The sequence below is a fragment of the Emydura macquarii genome, unplaced genomic scaffold (genome assembly GCF_026122565.2).
Source record: "Emydura macquarii macquarii isolate MOO-44397 ecotype Brisbane River unplaced genomic scaffold, CSIRO-AGI_Emac_v2 contig_1390, whole genome shotgun sequence".
Taxonomy (NCBI): domain Eukaryota; kingdom Metazoa; phylum Chordata; order Testudines; family Chelidae; genus Emydura; species Emydura macquarii.
In genome coordinates this window covers 12,493,091-12,514,259 of record NW_027131527.1, presented here as the reverse complement: position 1 = coordinate 12,514,259, position 21,169 = coordinate 12,493,091, and the positions used below count along the sequence as shown (strand labels likewise).

The following is a 21,169-nucleotide window of genomic DNA, read 5'->3' as shown; positions in this document are numbered from 1 at the left end:
CACTTGACAAAACATGCAGGTGGCCATTTAAGACACGAAGAACAAGGGATTACCTCTGGTGTCCTTTCCCATTCCTTACACAAACAGAAGTCCGCTGCATAAAAATCATTTTTGTTCTGATGTTGGTGGGCAGATTCTTGTTTCATTTTCTGTTGTGGGAACCATCTTGGACTCATCTGAATACCACACTGGACTGTTTCTAAACTTTACGTACGGCAGCTGTATTGAGCTACAGTGTACAAACAAGCCTGTACACTAAAATACCGAAAGCATACCTGGTTCAGTTCCTCATCATTAGCAACAGCCAGGAGGATGTGTCTGGGGGCAATTCTTCCCTTTTTGTTATCTCTTGCTGCATTTCCCGCTAGCTCTAGTATTTCAGCTGCAAACATATTGGGAATAAAAATCAGCAACAGAAAAGCAACAAATCTAGCAAAATTGCAGTGCAAGCTTCCTTCAGGGAATAATCAAGCATCTTGCTCCACAGACCCCAGAATCTGATATGCAGTAGCACCTTTCTGACCAACTTTTCCTGTGAGGTATTGTTTGCACATGTGGGGGTTTTTTGGCTTTAAAGGGGCAATAGAAAATAACTGAAATCCCAGCTTTGATCTACTTAGAAATTATCCTATTATGGCAGCAAATGTTCTCAAGATAAAAACAGCCTGACTTTCATTTACACTAACGCCACTTTAAGGCTCCTTTCCATTGCCAAAGCAGTGTAAAGTGACCTTAGGGTAAATGAAAATCAGGCTAAAAATCTTTTTATTAAAATTCTACCACGCCTACTGAGAAACATAGAAACAAAACAACAGTCAATGTTTATGTGAATTTACAAAAAGTATTTTGTGAACCCTTCCTACTTCTCTAAAGGGACACTGTAAGAAGCTTAGGCGCTAAAAATTGGTTCATGTAATTCTATATTGCTTTCTTCAAATCTCCAGTTAAAAAGCTCTTTCAAAAAATGTCAGCATTCCAAAATTCACAAATAATCCTACAACAATAAAGCAGTGTGAGCATCCAATGGAAAAAACAAAAAGCTAGTAAAGAGAATCTTGACAGTGAGTATTCTTAGAACTAGACAAGTAACAGTGCTGCTGAAGGTGCATTGATATAACTATGCTGAAGGCCAGTAGAACAGAACAGAAAGGATAGGCTACAGATCTAGATCGAGGGGCGTTGACTAATCTGTGTGAAGATTCATTTTACATAAGGAAGAGTTTGATTTGGATGTAAGTAGATAACTTAGAGATTCTGACTGCATGAACTATTGGCTATGTATGAATCCCTTCCAGAAACCCCAGGAGTTGAAGGTCATGCCACAGTTCATGTGAAAAGTATTTCCTTTAGATTTGAAATAAGATTTCAGCTGTGACCTACAACCTCACTGTTAAATCATTAAAAAAAAAGGTATCTAGAGATAACATACAGGCAGATATGATTTTTATTTGCTACAATTTTTGTAAATGACTTTAAACTCACTCAGTGTAACTCATTAACTTCTCAACTTTAACCTTGTATAGAGCAAATAACAGGAATAACTTATTCCTTGGGCAGATATCTCTACTAGTATACTAATGGGGGGAGGTTGTTTGGTTGGGTATCTTTATGCATAAAGCAAGCATAAAAATAATATGGGAGCACTGATTCCTTTTAAGAATGTCCAATATCCCCTTCTTCTCTTACTTTTCTTGATTTGTTAACAGGGGTCAAAGTCACAATTACATCAGTCCTTTGTTGGTGACATTGTACTTCTTTTGTCTTAGAAAAAAAACCTGTAAGAGGTACAAATACAAAAATCTTCAAGGAAGACTCAGTGGAAATCTATAGAAAACTACTTGGCTACAATCCAGGGACAATAGCAGGAGGTTTAACACCAGTTCAAAGGAGGAAAAGAGGCCTTCAATTTCCATCAGACAGGACAACAAAACGGCAAACTTATCCTTCAGTTTTTACTATTACTTAGTGTACAAAATAAACCCTAAGCAAAATATGAATGTTAAAGCTGTAGAAGATGTTTGGAATTAGTAATGAGTTGTGTAAAAATTATTAATAGTTTATATATTAAACAGCTGCTAAACACAACCTATGTTAAAAGAACATTATTAAAGTTGCTAAATCAAGCACTCAAGAGTTAGATGCTAGAATTAAGGCTGCCTGTGCAATCTGCCTGTGCAATATGCCTTGTGCATATACATTCATCCCAGAGCAGGTCCATCCTATGCACTGAAGGAAGCAGGGAACCTATGGAACCTTTATTCTGAACAGGCAACTTTCATTCTGGCGTTTCCTAACTTGTGATTGCTTGACTTTGCAACTTTAAATGTTCTTTTGATGCAGCTTTTGCGTGTCTGATTTCCTAGCTGTTTTTTAAAGCAAATTCAGAAATTCCATCATGTGGTATCGTATTGACACCACACTGGTCATCAGCAGGGTTGGAACCCTTCAATCTGTCAAACAGATACTTGAGCTAACAGAGTAGTAGGTTGTTATCTTCCATGTGGACCAGCAGATTAGAGGGAGAAGAGACACATTTACCCAGTGAGTTTCAAAGTTGACTGACAGAAGAGGAATGGTAAAACTCTATAATCTTAAATTCCACCCCAGGCTGTAGAGGGGAGTGTGCACAGACGCTTCTACTTTTCTGCCATTATCGTAGTCCCGTCTAATCCTCATCCCTGGCTCTTTGCCTCAGTTCCATTCTCTTTGCCTTTTCAGTCTCTGCTACTTAGACTCATTGTTCCAGTCTCCTTGTCTAGCCAGTACTAGTTCCTCCCTCCTAGCTACCTGTCCACTCTGTCTCTTTCCTCCTGTCCCCCTACCCTCAGTAGCTCCCAGTCTTTCACAGGGCTCCTCATCCAATCTTCATCTCCTCCTGGCTCCTTGTCCCAGTAGCTCTGCCCAGCCAGTCCTATTTCTCCCCCAGTACTCTATCTCCTTGTCATATCTGCCTCTCCTCCCCTGCTCATTCTTCCTGACTAGGTCTTAGCCCCAGTCTCCTTGTCCAGCCAGTTCCAGTTTCCCCACTTCTTCTTGTCCCATCTCAGTGCTCCTTCCTCCCCAGTCAAATGGTTCCTGGTCCCAAACTGACCCCCATGACTTCCAGTTAGTCTTCTTGCTCAACCAGTCCGAACTTCCCTTCCCCCAACTTCCTGTCCCAATCTTTTTGCCCAGTTATTCCTAGTCTGCCTTCACTTCCCCAGGTCCTAGTCTTCCGTGCTAACCAGTCCCAATCTCCCCCCACCCGTCCAGTCCCAGTCTCACCAAATTGCTTGTCCCAGCATACAGCAGAACCCAGTTTATCTAACCCTCCATAATCCAGCTCTCCGCATTAACCGAACAACCAGCACACACAGATCTAGAAGCAGGTGATCTCTCCTTTGGCCTCTCAGTGGCACTGTAGCCTCGCATTTTCCCATTCTCCAGATTATCTGAATTTTTGATGATCAGATCTGGCCCTAGTACCAATTAGATTGGATAAATAGGGTTCTGCTGTACTTCTTCCTCCTCTTCCCCCACAGTCCAGCTTTTATCCCTTCTGTATTCAACTCAGATGACTTCCTCCACACAGCCTGGGTACTAGCAGAGGGATCATTGTGAGCACAGGAGAGACAGGCTCCTTGTTCCAGTACCCAGTTTCACCCTAGCCTGGAGCAGCAATTACAGGGAAAATCTTTCTGAGAGGTGGGCAGTAGCAGGCTCAGAGGCTGTGTGGGGATGGTGCATGCACAGTCTGGTCACACATAGGAGCTGTGAGGCTCGAGCATGCTTAGTGAGGATTGATTCTTCAAGGATTTTAGCTGTTACAAATGAAAGACTTCTCTACTAAGCATATGCAAACCGCAGTTTTTTCAAAGGCTTACACCTTAGCCAAATTTGGCCAGATTTTCATAGGGACATCAAAAGGCACATTCCTGACACAAAAGTCATCTTCTGCCAAATCTCAATTACCTGCTCCAAAGCACTGCAGCATTTCAAAGAAAAGGTCTCATAATTTTTAATACAGGCAAAACAACACTTTTCCCCCCTTGGAAATAGATAAATTATTTTGGCTGAAATTAAAAAAAAAAAAAAAAAAAAAATTCAGCCAGAGGCAGACGCCCACCATGGAAAACTTCAGCTAAACAGTTAGTTTCCCATTATAAATCCTTGTTTTCATTTGCTTATAACTTTAGTAAGTATTGGACAATCTTAATATTAAGCAGTGCTACCAGCCCCATCTATAATTACTTATTTCCTGACAGTTTCATGGAGAAGCATCAAGTTTCCAAAGACATCCTGAAAACACAGATAGGATTCATGTATGAGTATTAAGAGTTACCACAATAACAGCATTAGCAATTATAGTATCTGCTTTTAACTAAACTATCCCTCTTCATAAGACTGTCTAAAAAAACTCACTAGCACAGTGCACAGGAATTTAGATTTGGAAATGCCAGTATCAATAAACAATAGATGTTTAATCCCCTAAATAACATGCTGAAATGCCACTCTTCTGTGACAACTATAATATCTCTCAATTACTGTTTATTTAATCTTAGCTTAATCAACCTTTCTGAAATATTCCTTTGTAGATTTTTGGGTACCAAATAAATTCTATCTATCAATTTACTTGACTGGTTGATTATAATCTTTTCCAAAATGCGATAGGCTCACGAATATCAACTACTCTCAAGCGAATATTTTAAATTATGCTGAACTTACTAGCCATCAATGGAGCCAATATGTCAATTGCTCTTGCTAAAAGGACAAGTAAACAGTACCTACTAGCACATTATCACAGTTCACAATAAGCCACTCTGCCTTGCAAGGGTGGAAGCCCCTTGTGCAAGTGTGTTTCTGGCAACATACTCCTACCTCCTGGTAATGGCTGCCAGAGATCAGGGCAAGATTAAGTCTTTAGGAGAAAATCCCCAAGCGCAAAGCCCAAAAAACTCATATGAGTGTTGGGGATCTCCATGGAGACAGGAAAAGAGAAGGAATCCTCCCCAGGTTGTAGGGAGTTGTGCAGCAGTTATTCCATCATAATGGCTACAGCAACCTCCGAAGGCCCATGGCAGCTACTATGCCGGGGGGGAGAGACTGGAGGATCCATGTAACAATGGATCCTCTTGGCCTCACCCTTCTTCCTAATCCCCCTCTCAGCCATGAAAGTACACCCTTACAGCTGTGTGCCATGCCACAGAAGGCTAAACTTGCTCTGCAAGGTCTTCTCAAATTATTCCCGTCTCCGTGCCCTCCCATAGCACAAATGCACCAGTTCCACTGTAAGAGACTTCTGTGCCTACAATGATCAGGGAAAGAATGTTCCCTTAATATATAAAAAGAGGACTGTGAAAGTATGAGTTTATTTACGTATGCACACTCAAGAATCTACACTAAAGAGATTTTGGAACAAACAACTTAATTGTTAATATTTTTAAAAATGAAAGAGAGGAATGCACAACCAACATTTCAGACATGAGACTATTTCTCTGAAGCTTGGATCTTTAACCTGTGGCATTTCATTCTTAACTTATTTTTCTGGATTTATTTTTTCTTGTAGTTGGATGAGCCATGGGTGAACAGAAGTACTTTCAAAATTGCTTGCACATAAACAAAAACCTGAAATCCGATTGGATTCAGCTTATTGTTTCAATGTGTCAAAATAACCCTTCCGTATTATGCATTTGTATTCCTTACGATTTTTTTTGGCAGAGAGTGGGGTTGTAACAGAAGAAGCATCAAATATGTGTAAAAGCAGTTGCTACAGACACATATGCTGTTATGTGGGCAGGCAGGTTCCATTCAAGCTTCCCTCATGCAATCCTGCAATAAACTGTAATTGTGAATTGCAACACACTCTGCTAGTCCAGGGCTGAGACTCCTCACAGTTCTCCTAATACACTTCAGTCGTCATCTGTGACACACCTGTAATTCCAACCTGAGTCCTCTCCCCAACAGGTATAATGACATTATGCTCAGGGGCTATTTTGTGATGTGGACAAATTTATATTATGGTGAAACTGAGGCTAAATTCTTCTAGGTCTAAATAAGACTAATGAACTTGAATGATTTCACAGGGGAAAACTTAGTGCAGCAACAGCAACCTGTGTCACCTCCCATTTCCTGGTGCATTATGTTAAATTTCCTGGCACAACATAAAGCTTAGGTATTTACCCAGGTTAAAACACATTCTCTAACATTATTAAAGGTGTGTAGGGTTTGGGGGGATGGTTGGGTTTTTGTTTGTTTTTTGGCCATCTAAGCAAGCAGAAACTGTTTCGTAACAAAGCTGAACCACAACCACATTTCACAGCCACTTTAACAAGTTTTGTTTTTGTTGTTTTGAGTATTGTTTGTGGGCTTTTTTTTTTTTTTATTCTTTCTTTTTTGTAAGAGTAGATGGTGCTAAAGACAATGTAGTTTAATTTAACTAGAACATACTATTAGACGAACATGTGAATTCTCTTTTTTTCTCTTCTGCTATGCACATCCAACTCTCTCAAAGTCCTACATCACATGAGTCTCTTTTCAGCCAAAAAATTGCTGAATGCAACTCCCTTTATGGCCTCAGCACTTTTAGATCAGGCAAAGAGATCATTGCAAAACAGTAAAACAATCCTTCCACATAGGGATCAAGCAGGCTGCCCCTGCTGCTCCAAGATGTGAAATGAATCAACCTCAACCCCTTAAATGCATTTTGGTATATTCTATACACTTTCAGAGCTTCCTCCCCTCCCTCTGAGGTGCTGCACAACTGCATAACCCATCGATTGTACTTGGCTCTGTACATGATGAGCACTTCTAAAAATCAGCCTCTTAATTTACCTGCTAGGTATTCTATGACAGCTGCCATGTAGACTGGCGCTCCAGCACCTATCCGGTACTTGAATGTTCCTTTCCTCAAGTAGCGCATCATCCTCCCCACCGGGAAAATAACACCTGCCCTGCTTGAGCGTGACATTTTGGACATTTTCTTTTTCCCACTTCGGGCAGACATCTTGCTGCTATGTTCCTTTCAATTTGCAGACAGAATGTTTTTCTTTACTTGCACCTACACAAAAGCTGCAAGGGAAAAGAGATGGATTGAGAGTGAGTGTTGCAGAAACTTCTAAGGAACAGTATCAATATAGACTTGCTTGTGCCTTCTCATAGAGAAGAAAAAAACCAAGATCACAGCCAATGATATGGCCACAATAATACAGATATTAAAGCAGAAGCATCCCTTACCAAACAACATAAAATTTGAGCACTCAAAAGAGTATAATCTGTGTTCTTTTGAATACTCTACATTAAGACAGAAATAGATCAGAAAGGGCAGTTTGGGGAATACAAGAAAATTGAATGCACATTAACTGATTACGATATAGGAGAAAACTGCTGCTATTCAATAGATCTGTAAACATCTCTTTGTTGTGCATAGTAGATGATGATGCATCTGCAGTGGAAGGATTTCATTCTTGCTAACCCTCTTAAAATCAGTTTACAAAGTGAGAGGGATATTTTCAGCACCCCATGGTCAGAGATATGCATGTAACACTCATTATTTAAGAAAGTTGCATTTGGTTCTGTTTGTTACAGTAAATAAAACTACATAAAAATAAAACTACATTAAAAGTATGTTAAGGTTGCAAAGTAAAACACTCAAACATTAGGAAATGCCAGAAATGAGGTTGCCTATGCAAACTTAATTCAGTTGCCTTATGTGGATGCATTCTTATATAGTCTTGCATTAAAAGACCACATACTTTTATTTTTCCCCTTTAAGGCCCCTGTCTCATTAGCACACTGGAAAAGCAATGCTTACTGAATGGTAGCTATTAATATTTCTTTTATCCTCACCATTCAGTGTGTAGCTACATGCTTTAAATTACTGTATACCATTCAAAACATGCATTCAATACAGAATTATTTCTTCACCAACTTTTTTATGGCACTCATCTTTGTATCTGAGTAATTCACAAACATTAATGAATTTATCTACATATCAGATAGGGTAGTATTATTTCCATTTAATAGATGGGGAACTGAGAGATTAAGGCCTATGTTGTCAATATATTCACTAATTTTGGTGTCCAATTTTAGATGCTTAAAATCTGATTTTTCAGAGTAGTTGTCATTTTTGTAGTACTTCATATTCTCAAAGCACAGCTCCCATTAATTTCACTTGCAGTTGTGAGTGTTCAGCACTTTTAAAAATCAGGCCCCAAGTGTCTCAATCAAGTGGGGCACCCAGATAATGAGGAATACACAAGTGGCCACCTGTGAAAATTTTGGTTTTAGTGACCTTCCCAGCCTTACATAGAAACTCTGGCAGATGCAGATAAGATCCAGTTCTCAAAAGTGACAATCAACTACCTTAACCATGAAGCCATCTTTTCTCTTGCTACAATTCCCTGCCTCATTCACTACATCTTTTCCAACCAGAGTGGATAAAAATCAATGATTTTTTAAAAATAATCTTCAATAAAATACTAAGTTTCTCTCTCGTTTAAAAAATAATAGTTACAATTAAATCTAATCACAAACACGCTAAACCTACACTTACAGTCTCATAAAAATAAATTAATGGCTCTAGGAGCAAGCAAAAGATTTCAATCACCCAGTAAAACCACCACCATGGATGGGTTTGTAGTAAGGACCAGCAAATACCAACAAGACACCCTAGATGAAAAGATTGCTTGGTTCATTTATGACACAAATTCTCCTTTTAGCATTGTTAACAATAAACACTTCATTGATATGGTTGAGTCCTTACAACCAGGCTACACACTATATGGTAGAACAGACATTGGTGGAAGGTTGCTAGATACAATGTATGAAAAGGAACTTGAACAGTGTGCAAGAAATACTGAGGGGAAATTTGCCAGTTTAACCATTGATGGGTGGAGCAATGTACAAGATCCAGTAATATGTGCCTATCTGACAACAGAAGATGGGGTTGCATATCTTTCAGAAACAATAGATACATCGGGAAATGCCCACACAACAGAATATTTTAAAAAAGTGGCAGTGAAAGCTGTAATAAACTGTGAACAAAAATTAAACTGTCACGTGCACAGTTTTGTCACAGACAATGCTGCAAACATGGCAAAGATGAGAAGATACTTAGAAGAAGAAACGGAAGGAAGCTCCTTAATAACATACGGCTGCAGTGTCCATTTAATGCATCTTTTAGCCAAGTCTTAAGTACGACTTCTCCAGGAATAAAAGAAAATGTTGTTGAAGTCACAAAACACTTTCGTATTTTGCTTCAGCCTCACTGAAGAGAGCAGAAGGATCCAAACTAATTCTTCCTCAAGATGTTCAATGGAATTCTGTGGTTAATTGTTTTGAATAATTTATTAAGAACTGGCCTATTCTCATAAAACTTTGTGAAGAAAACCGTGATAAAATAGATGGAAGTATCTTATCCAAAGTATCTGACACTGGATTAAAGAAGAATGTAGAGGATATGCTCAGTATACTGAAGCCTATATCCATAGCCTTAAACAAACTTCAAATAAATTATTGCTGAGTTGCTGATGCTGTTGAAATTTGGAAGGCACTTCAAGAGACACTGAACAAAGAAATACCTCACCAGAAAGTTAAACTGTAGGTGATAAAGAAGTGAATGGATCAAGCACTAACTCCACCTGACTTTCTGGCGAACATTCTTGACCCCAGATATGACTTCTGAAGAAGATGCTACTGCTATGGCATGGGTATCTCAAAATCACTCCTCAATTATGCCAGTCATAATAAATTTCAGGGCTGGAGCAGAACCATTTAAACAGTACATGTTTACCGATGATGTTTTGAACAAAGTCACTACCCTGCATTGGTGGAAATCATTAGCCAGGCACCTTGAAACAGAGTTCCTTCAGTTGCTAAGCCAACTTTTCACAGCAGTAGCTTCCTCTGCAGGCACAAAGAAAATATTTTCATTGTTTGGTATTATTCGCTCAAAGCTAAGAAGTTGACTGAGAGTTGAAAAAGCAGGAAAACTCGTATTTCTGTTTCAGTCTATGAATAAAAAGGACAGTGGGAGTGGGGAAGATAAGAGCTAGTTGTAGAAGTTTTAAGGACAGCATACGTTTAGTGTTGTGATGACTTGTCTGTTAGAGTTAATAAAATATGAAAATTAAAAAAAAAAAAAAAAAAGTTTAAGGAGAGCCATCAGCCGGCCACTCAGGAGACTGCTGTAATTGCAAATGTGAAACATTTATGTAACATTTAAGATTTAGTTTAAAAAAATATAAGTGCTACTGTGTGTGTTTGTGTGTGTGATTTAGTTCTTACCATTCCTAATGTACTGCTGCTGCATCTGCAGCTTGACACAAGTAATGAGTATTATATGTACTATTTCCTAAATTAATAAAAATCAAGTTATCTGAAAAATTACACAAAGTATATCCTCCTAGATGTTGTAAAATGCTGTATTGAGTCGTAAATTAACATGTTTTAGTGATCAGATTTGCACCATTATTTAAGAAATATGTGAAGAAGTATCAGTGGGAAACTTTTTTTAAATCAATCTACTTGCTTCCAACTATGACAACAAATGAAGCCAGGATCTTATAGACAACAGCCTCATTCACTACTCAACCCTGATTCATTCCCTGAGCTCTATCTACCTTATGCACTGAATGAGGCAGAGTTCGGTCAAAGTTGGATGGATTTTCACAGGAATAGCAAATGATCCCCTGGCACCATAGCAATCCTCCTGCCACACCTCAAAGCATGGAAGAATTAAAGTTTCCCAATTAAAAGGCTGTAAGAATTTTTTAACACCAGCAAAGCTACATATTTCTCCCCTAACCTCATTCTCTAAAATGGCTGAACTATTTTTGTTAAACACCCAGCCTGTGGTATACACGAACATGGAAAATTTCAGCCCCAATGATTAAGTTCGGCAAGGCTATAAGCAACTGAAAGCAGGGTATTATGGTGAGGGTATTATGGTGAAAGGCAAGCTGAACTACAGGCATCACTCTCTGTTCTGCCTATAATAACTACAGGGAACTGTATCATCCCTTGTGAATATGTACATAAATATCTAATCCTTCCAAGTTTAACTATCAGTGAATGTTGGCAAACACTGATTTCAACATACACACACAAACTGACAAAAAATATTTCCATCAATAATTTTACAGATAGGCAAAATAAGAAAAATGCTGCTTGAAAACATATTAGTTTGATATAAAGATATTTACCTTGTATATTTTGACATGTGACGTTGATGATTTGTCTTTTAACAGTTATAAAGCTTTAACCTTTTGAATCTACTGCCACTTCATAATTATTGTCTGATCTCCCCCCTAATTTCCTGCAACCATGAAAATTTAAATTGGTAAAAATAGATTAGAAATAAGCATCAATTTTAGCCACTGAAATTATAAAATAAATCAAATTCTGCCAAGCCTATTTTTAACGTTCCTCCTTTCCTTGTGGCAGAGACAGCCACCTCCATAACACTATCCCTCTCGCTGTGTCTTATGTGAATGGAGGTCCACTAAGTTCAGGGGGAAGAACTGAGGAGAAACAGGGAATAAGCTGTACTCCACAGAACCATCCCTTGTTCCGTGCCTGCTTTTTCAGCAGGAACTCTGGGAAGCAGATTATATGAGTTAGAAATGTATTAACACCCTCCTCTGGGTCACCTTCACAGCTGCTATTGAGCAGCCAAAGGAGCCAGCCTCCATGGAGCTGAGAAGAGGTCTCTCACTCGAAAGAGAATGATTACCAGTTTTTCTGCCCCTCTGGCTTCCTTCTGCGGAAGTTTTCCACAGGAGGGGCCAATCAAGGCTACGTTTAGGAGCAAAGAAAATAAAATCTAGCTCCTTCCTGTTTTGTGAAAACGATAAACTAGTTTCCCAGGTAAATGTTATGATGACTCTGGAGTCAGCCATTTTAATTAAAACAGTATAAAAAGCTTTTAGTTATAGATACAGCTTCAGCTATTTGTCAAGTAATTGCTACATTTTAATTTTGTAAAGATAGTTGTCCACCTTACAGCATAAGTCTGATCCCAGTTACACCACAGTAAGTCCAGTGTCACTTTATTGAAGTAAATGAAGAATTTGGCAACAGCATCTGATATTCTGCTGATGAAGAATTTCTGTTATATGCATTCACAGCAATGGAACAAGAAAAAAAAAGAAGAGGTTAAGCTGAAAAGCATTATGGTAACATGAAGTCAGGCATTGTAGGAAATCTATTTTATGGCTGGAGATAAGGGCATTTTCTGGTTCAAGAGCATGATGAAAGAACAACACAGAATTCTCTCTTCCCACTCCCTTCAAATCTTTTTATTTTTGAACATCCACATTTTTCAGCTTGCTTTCAGTTTTTATGCTCTAAGGGAGGTGGGAGGGGGTTGCCACAAACTCTCTGATCTTTCCCAATTTTTATATGTGCAATTTCAAGGTCCTACATTGTCATGACAAAACTGGTTGAGGAGGGCTGCATGTGACACCCCAAACCTCTTGAACTGAGGGGAGGGCTCTGCTTTATGATGTGTTTTTCAGTCTGTGCAGAAGCTAAGCTTGTTGCCTCAACAGCTCTTGCAATCCCTACCAGTTTGGGAGTGAAGGACAAAGCTATAATCGGGGATAACAACTTAATATATTGTGCTACTGTGATCAGAATCTTAACAGCCTTTGATATCACTGCACCACGAAGACAGATTCAAAATCCATTTGAGGACACTACTGAAATCCAGGTCTGGTTCTTCTATTTATTCCAAGTGAGTGAATATATGAAAAGGCCCACCTGTCCAATACTAGTCTAGATGTTCAAAAAAAACTGCTCATCTTTAACAGCCATGGGGAAATCAAAGACACTTTGAGAATCTAAACTGAATTATGACTACACTTATGCCACATTTAAGAAAGAAAAACACTTGACCATCTACAGGGGTTTAAAATACACCCAGTGTGTCCTTGTCCATCATGCTGCTGATTTTCCTTTCTGCATGTATTGATTATATAGGTATGGTAACTAAGACTAAGGGAGAATAAATGAACAGCCTGGTAGACAGATATACTAAGAATCCAAGTTACTCATGACCCCATCATGAGTTCTTAAAGAATTACCAATTTTGAATCAAATGCTGTAGTATGGGATCCAATAAAATTGCTGTTTGATCTAGAAATCTATTTACTGGATAAATATTTGCACTAAAAAGTCAGTGGTGGGGCTACCAAATGAAAAATCTATGCTACCCAATCATGCTATTTTAATGCTATTTCATTATGTTATTGCTATTTTATTATGTCATTAACTGATTTTCCCCCTCTTGCCCCCCCTTTAATTCTGTGGCTGAATTTAACATTCTGGCAGCAAAGGATGAATTGCATTAGGGATATCCAGATGATAGATGCAATATAAATACTATGATAAACGCTATGCCAGACTTCAGGAAACATCTGTACACTGCCACACAATAGTGCCATTGCATCTCACTCCTGAACTTAGGTACTTATTACCAGGGCTGTACAAAAGTTTCCAATTTTATTTCACAACATTTTAACAGAATTTCTCCTTGGTAATTGTTCTGTGTGTTTTCAGACCCAGTGACTGTTCAATAAACTTTTGCTTTTTACAAAATAACGATGAAAGCAAGTTCCTTCGCAATACGGAACATAAGCTGCTTTATTGGGATATTGTGTCTTAAACCCGCACTTTATCTTATGACATTCAATAACCTCTCTAACACATCCTTTTTAATTCTTGTGATAATTGTCATTCAAATGATTAGCAAGTATCTATCTATCTAGCTCAAACTCATACTAAATCTCGCTTGCATTGGTTTTACACGACAAAATCTTGCTTCTTTCTAAGTCAATGAGAAAAATGCAATAGAAGCAGGGTTTAGCCCATTAGAAACATTGTGGTTGTATTCAGCATCTGTGTTAAAAGATCATAAGAACATAAGAATGGCCATACGGGGTCAGACCAATAGTTCATCTAGCCCACTATCCTGTCTTCCAACAGTGGCCAATGCCAGGTGCTTCAGAGGGAATGAACAGAACAGGAAATCATCAAGTGAACCTTTCCATCGCCCATTCCCAGCTTTGGGCAAACAGCAATCCCTGTCTGTCTGGCTAATAGCCATTGATGGACCTATTCTCCATGAACTTATCTACTTCTTTTTTGAACCCATCAAAGCACATTGGTAGAGCTTTGAGTATAAATAAGTACTTGACCTCAAAGTAGAGAGAAATTATTACATACGTTCTCTCTTTGTGCAATTAAATCACTTTCCTGACTCTCCTCTTCCCTCACTGTCTAATTTTCCATCTCTTTCTTTACCTGACCATTCTTTTTCCTTATTCTCCCACAACTCACACATTTCTGTGCAAATGCTTCTTGCGTTTCTCCTCAACTGCTGTTTCCCAACTGTCAAAGAACCTTTGGATTACAACACTCTTTCCTTCCTATTCTAAAGATTTTTTTCCCCCATAAGCTTCAGGTCAGGGCTGAGATGCATTAACAGAACTTCTGAAAACCTGAACATGAAATAGGTGTTAGAACATGTCAGGATTGAGATGCATTGGCCAAATGGAATAGAGAAAGCTTAAACATATCTGCCTGTACCTTGTCTGGCTCTAGCTAGTGATGTTACCCCTCAGAGTGTGATCACTAAAACAAATCAACTTGATCTGTATGTGTGTGGTAGCAAAGCTTAAGTTATGAAAGTAGGACTTCCCTTTATTTCATCCAGTCCCAATCAAAGTATGTTAAATAAGTGAGCTCTGATGTACTGCCATATTTCATGTACTTAGGAAAGGATATGGAAAAAAAAAATCAATGTCAAACTGGGTACAGAGAGGTTGTTCCAGACAGTGACTACAGTGTGAGATGATGTAGGCACAGATCACAAAGATACTTAGGTGCTTAAATCTGCGACTTAGTCTCTACTGCAATCTACAGAATTCCAGCTGAAACCTTTAGGCCCCTTAACCTGCATGGTGCCTATTTTTTTTTCATGGTAAAAGTTCCCTTGACACTTAAGTTTCTAAGCCTCTGAGCATGCACACTGTTTTCTCACTATAGGTGTTGCACACCTATCTCCCACCTAAGGCCCAGAGAGATCCACACACCCAAGGAAGATAGGCATTCATTCACCTAACTTACATGCAGGGCCCAATTCGGTAGGTGAGCTCAGAGGCTGCCTGCCAGATTTGGTCCCATTTAAAATGTGATGATAGTGACTACTGCCACCCCCCCTAATCATTTTTATTCCAGTGGTTAAAGCAATCACCTGAGACAGAGGAGACCCATGTTCCATTTCCACCCTCTGGCTAATGGGGGACAGATTTGAACGGGAATTTCTTATCTCTCAAGAGAGTGCTCTAACCACTGAGCTATAGGGTTCCCACAGTCTTGCCTGTTGAAGCTGTTCCACTGTGAATAAATAATGAGTCATGAGAGCAGTGGGACTGGACCCTGGGTCTCCCACCCCCCAAGTGAGTGTCATAACTACCAGGCTACAGAGGCCTTCTCTCCTGCTGGCTCATTGACCCTTAAACAGAACCTTGTTTATCCAATCTAATTGGGACCAGGGCCAGATTGGATAATCAAAAATTCAGATAATCTGGAGAATGGGAAAGTGTGAGGCTGCAGAACCGTCCAGTGGCCACAGGAGATCACCCACTTCTGGATCTGTGTGCGCTGGCTGTTCAGTTAAAACAGAAAGCTGGATAATGAAGGGTCAGATAAATGGGGTTCTACTGTAATTATTTATCCACAGCGGAAGAGCTTCAGTAGAAGAGAATGAGGGATCCCCATATCAGAATATCCCACAGCTCTGTGGTTAAAGCAGACTTTTGTTCAAATCCTTTCTCCACACCAGCCTGAGGTGGGAACTGAATTTGGATCTCCCACACCCCAGGTGAATGCTCTAACCACTGGGTTAAGTTAGGCTGTGGTGCCACTGCCCACTTTCTCCTCTAGCCATTTTCTATGGAGTGCAGCAGGTGCCTTGCAGCCTTACTCATTCTCATAGCAAATGACTTAGGTCAGTGCCTCCCTGCAGCCTGGACTTGGGCTCCTATCTCCATGAGGGGAGGTGCTTAGGACACTGGTTCTCAGCTGGGAGTCCACAGCCCCCTGGGGGGCTGCAAGCAGATTTCAGGAGGTCTGCCAAAATAAATCAGGCTTCAGCCCCGGGTGGTGGAGCTCAGGCTTCAGCTGTGGGTGACATCTCTACTCCGACTCACCTCAGTAGGCCATCCAGCCTGTCCACCAAAAATTGCAACATCACCGCAGAAGAGAGATCTCCCCCTGCCATTAGAAGGGTTTGCCTCACACCCATTGACTCTTTGAGCAGGCAGGAGCTAGCCAAGGAGACACACCACTGCTCTGCCCTGCCCTGCTACATCAGCTCTTCAGGGAACAGAGCCAAATGGAAGACAGAAATTTGGTGGGGGGCACATGACCCCGGGTGCCCCCCATGTCACCTCTGATTGGGGGTCCGCAGGCTTGTCTATTTAAGTTTTAGGGGTCCTTGGGTAAAAAACTGTTGAGAACCACTAGCTTAGGACACACTCCTATTCTCAGTATCTTATATTAGCTAGCTTAGGCAGCTCCCTACCTACAATGCTGGTTTTTGTGTATTGCATTCTCAGGTGCCTGTCTGTCCCCATTCATTGCCTAGGAAGCTTAGATGCCTAACTTGTGGATAGCAGTGTTGTTCCTGTAATTTGTCAAGGTTTCTAAGGCTACGTTTATACTGACGGCGGCAAATTCACCGCCGCCATATCCATCTTTCTTGATCGATTGAGCCGTCAGTGAGACCTGCTCAATCGATCAGGAAGTTGACTGAGTAAGTCCACCCCCTCAAGTAGCGTAGCGCTGAGCCGACGGGAACGCTGTTCCCGTCGGCTCAGTGCAGTGAGAACAGCGCGCAGAAGGGAAGCGGAGCAGTCGACGTCAGTTACGCAAACTATTCTGTGTAGTTTGCGTAACTCCCGTTGACTGCCGCTGAATTGCGTGGTAAGTGTGAACCAGCTTAAAGTCACACATAGCAACATTGAGTGTTGCAACATCTAGGTCCCTTTGTGCATCCAGGCCATACTACCCATTCTGAAAATGATGAAGTGGAACAAAAAGATATCTGGAGTAGCACAAGAAATAGATTGGAGAACAGGAAGGAGTAAAGTGGAGAAGAGGAAAAGTTCAAAGTGTATTTTGAATAGGAGGGAGAATTTGTTGTGGATTCTACAACAGACAAGAACCTGTGAAAATTTAACAGAAAGGGAAGATATATTCCTTTTAATAGGCAACAATAAGGAAAAATATAGCACATACAGGCAGGGGCTTGGAAAGCTTCAGACAACTAAAACCATTCTTTGTCTGAAAAAATGTTTACTTACTATTGTTTCATATAACACCTAATACTATATCTACAAGTGATTCAAAAATATTATTTTCATTTTGCTTAATTTGTGGTACTTGGCAATATATTGTTTGTTTATCCTATATACTCAGTTATATTCCTTTTTGTTTATGTAGGCTTTTCACACAGCAACGTTAAGATAAACTTGTAAAAAAATAAAGATTATAAATCCACACAAATCATCAGTGGTACACAGAGGCAGATGTAGTAACTGAAATTACTTTTAACTCAATTTTTAAACTAACTGGATTTCAGGTTGTGTGCCATGTTATTGTAGCCAATTGCAGGATAGTAGAGAGACAAAGGGGGTGAGGTAATATCTTTTATTGAAGCCAACTTCTGTTGGTGAGACAGACAAGCTTCTGAGCTTACAGAGATCTTCTTCGGGTCTGTGACTCTGTGTCACAGCTAAACACAATATCTGAACAGATTGTTTACAATAAGTAATTATCACATATTTCAAGGGACCATTCAAGGTGAATCCCCTTGAAATATGTGCTAATATGAGTACATGCCCCAGACCTGAAGAACTCTGTGTAAGCTGGAAAGCTTGTCTCTCTCACCAACAGAAGTTGGTCCATTAAAAGATACTACCGCACTCACCTTGTTTCTGGATTTCAAGTTGACAGTGTCCCTTAAAGCAGGCCCTTAAGGAAGGCCACTGGCCAAAAATGACAGTAGTTATAAAAAACTATGGAGTTAGTAGCAGCTTCAGCAGAAGAGCAACTGAGACAACAGTAAACATGTGAGATGTTTTGAAGTTGGTGACAGTCAAATTTCTGACAGACACTAGAGTATGGAGATGAAGCCAAACCCTTCTTCACTACAGGAGAGTTGAAGTGTTATGGAAGAGAAATAGGAGTTGATGAATTTGGTTGAGAGAGTAGATAATCAACAGCCAACAATGCAGCCTCCCTTTCCCCAGGTGAGTTTGTATAAAGTGGGTGGCAGCAGTTTGCAGCACAAATCTGCCTGAGGGCATGTGTCTCCTCTGCAGGATCACAGACATACACTAATGTAAACATGAGAAAAGAGAGAGCAGTCACGGCAGGGGAGCCAGAACAGCTCTACAACAAAAGGAAACTGAGGGTCTGAACTAAGGGTCATTTTCAGCCCATGTGGGTACCCCCCACAGTGTGGTAGCCAGGACAGCCCAGCACTGGTGACTGCTGGCGTGCCCTCTCTCAACAGGCTCTGAAGGGCTTGTGCACAGGGCATGTTTCAATTCGCTATCCCCCTACTCAGTCTCCCCAGGCAGGGGTGCTGAAACTAGGGGTGCAGCACCCCTGGCTTGAAGTGGTTTTCATCATGTACAGGGTTTACAGTTTGTTCAATGCCTTTCAGTACCCCCCTATAAAAATGGGGGACCTGTGGAGCATGCTTTTGCTGCCCCTGCAGTTCCCAGGCACCTTGGGCAGCCAGGGAAGTGGGGGACCCCAGAGATCCTAGCTGCTGCTGGCAGCCTCTGCAGCTAGTCGCCATGGATGGCAGGGGCCCCCTGGAGCTCTGATCCACTGCTGTGGGGAGCCCCCAGAGCTGCCATAGGGAGCAGGGCCCCATGCAGCTCCAAAACTCCAGAACTCTGTGCCACCACAGGGGACGGGGGAACTCTGGAGCCTCCTGCCAGCTCTGAGCCATGAGTCCCACTGGGCAATGGGGGCCTACAGACCCAGAGCTCCCAACTCCTTGCCTCTGCAGGGGGGGAGGTACCCTGCCCTTGCTCTCATCCTCCCCACACCCATTTTGTCAGGATTATTTTTAGTAAAAGTCAGGGAGAGGTCAAGGCTTCCCTGAATTTTTGTTTATTGCCCCTGACCTCTCCCTGACTTTCACTAAAAATAACCCTGACAAAATCTTAACTTTAGAGATTATTTCTTTCCCGAGCGGTATGGTAGCCTCCTCTACAACAAGGGGCGCTTGTCTCTTTAAGGGGCCGGGCTTCTAGTCCAAGAGCAGCCTTTTGTCAAATCTGAACCGCCTTTTTTTTCAAATGCAAACTGCCAAGGCTCCTTCCTCGCGCTGTGCGGCCGCCCCACTCCCTGCCAGACAACAGACCCGCCCCCCCGTACGCATGGTGCGCGCCCTCATTGGCCGAGCCGGTGATTAAAGCACCGGCGCGCGCCACAGGAGAAAAAGGGGGAGGGTGTCAGGCGCGAAGTGATTGGCCGGAGGGCTAGAGCCGCGGGCATGTGAAGGACATCGTCTCAGTCTGACGTGGGTGGTGAAAGGCGCGCGCCGACTCCGAGGGCATAATGGGGGGGCCTGGGGATGCCGGACCGATGCGCGCTTCGGAACGGCTCGGGGACAGGGTTGTATGAGCTGCCCTAGCCCAGGGCGCGCCGCGCACCAGAGGACTCGGAGAAGGGGCTGTGTGAACGGCGCGCCCTAGGGGAATCTTCCCGCGCAAACCCTCAAAGCTCTCCGGTCCGCTGCCGGAAGGTCCGCTGCCAGCCCCGCCCCCAAAGCAGGGCTCGCGAGGGAGCCTGTGCTGTTGGCTTAGCTCGATAAGAGGCTGCCATTAACCGGGCTCTGACCGAAAGGGCGTCCCGGAAAGGGAAGCGGAATGGGAGTGCCCTCACCTCGCCCCGACCCGGCCCGTCCCGGGGAGAAAAGTCACAGAGGGAGATCACACACTCCCTCCGGACCACGCCGCTGGGAATCGCTCCTGGCCCTGCTCGGCCCGCATAGCGTGGCCCGCAGGGCACCGTACCGGCTCCGCTTCCCCCCCCTGCGCCCGGACTTCCCGCAGCCAGGAGTCCGGGACCTGCCTCGGTCCTCCGCGCCCACGGCCAGGCCTTTCCCACCAGTCAGGGCCCGCCTAGTGCCGGCCCTGCCCCCGTCCTCGGAGGATTCCGCCCCCCCACCCCCGAGCTAGCGGGTTGGTGCAGCCTCCCTGCCTCAGCGGCTGAGCACCGGCTTTCGCTTTGCCCGCCATGCCCCGCACCAGCCGGGCCGCTCTCCTCACCTGCCCGGAGGTCGCCGCTGCCTTCCCAGCTGCGGGAGGTTCCTGCTGCCGCAGACGCCCCTAGGCTGCTCTCGCCTGATGCTGCTAGCTTTCCCTTGTATTGTATCTTTGCTTTCAATGGCGGCGGCAGCTCTGACGGGGGCGGAGGGGGGGCTCCTTCTTCTCCACATACCGCCTCTAGGAGGAGTCACTGCAGCTTGCCTGCAACAGCCCCTGCCGCTCGTACGTGTCGCGCTGCCTCTCTCAGAGCCGCTCCTGTCCTTCAAAACCGACCCACTGATGATCCAAGGGGTCCCCGGCCTTGGCTGCGGGCGTGCTGTGGTGGGGCAGGGCATAAAAAGCAGGCCTTGTTACATCGCTTTCCTGAGTGCAGAAGCAGCCTGGCCTGCCAGTTGGGGGGCGGTTTGGCGCCATTGTGAGGTTTAGTTAGTGGTCCTTTAAACGCTGGTATGTTTGGTGGGACGCTTATATGCAGGACTGGTCCGTAGCATCCAGATCGAGGTCAGGGCTTGGTACCCCAAGTGGTGTCAAGGGAGCCACTTATTCCAAGATGGGAGGGTGTGTGACCTGCCAGCCAGTGGGATATTTTGGTCATCTTGGCATTGCAAGGGGTCAGTAGTATGCAGTATTGCCAACCCCAAAAGTTCAAATATTACAAAATTGGCTTAAAAACCATGAGCTTTTTTAAAATAACATCTGTGGGGTTCTTTTTATTTGTCACATGGTGTTGAAAGTGTTTAGGATTTTTCAATCTTGTTTCTATAATCACAAAAGCTATAAATTAGCTTATTTTATTTTTTAGCTGAGCTTCCAGTTCTCAGTTACACACATTCAGG

General features: G+C 42.4%; 1 protein-coding gene across 3 annotated transcripts in view; it reads right to left on the bottom strand.

Moving 5' to 3' along the window:
• Positions 1 to 20,931, bottom strand: part of MACROH2A2 (macroH2A.2 histone) — a 45,671-nt gene extending 24,740 nt beyond the window's left edge. The window contains exons 1-4 of one of the 3 annotated variants that reach the window (XM_067552658.1): positions 11,981 to 12,008; positions 11,181 to 11,293; positions 6,811 to 7,047; positions 276 to 382 (exon numbers count right to left, since the gene is read on the bottom strand). In XM_067552658.1, the coding sequence (XP_067408759.1) occupies positions 276 to 382; positions 6,811 to 6,982 (279 nt within the window). In that variant the 5' untranslated portion in view covers positions 6,983 to 7,047; positions 11,181 to 11,293; positions 11,981 to 12,008. Of the gene's footprint in view, positions 1 to 275; positions 383 to 6,810; positions 7,048 to 11,180; positions 11,352 to 11,980; positions 12,009 to 20,333 lie in introns of those variants that run through there. The other 2 variants (XM_067552656.1, XM_067552659.1) reach the window with 2 other exon arrangements.
• Positions 20,932 to 21,169: the final 238 nt, after the last annotated feature.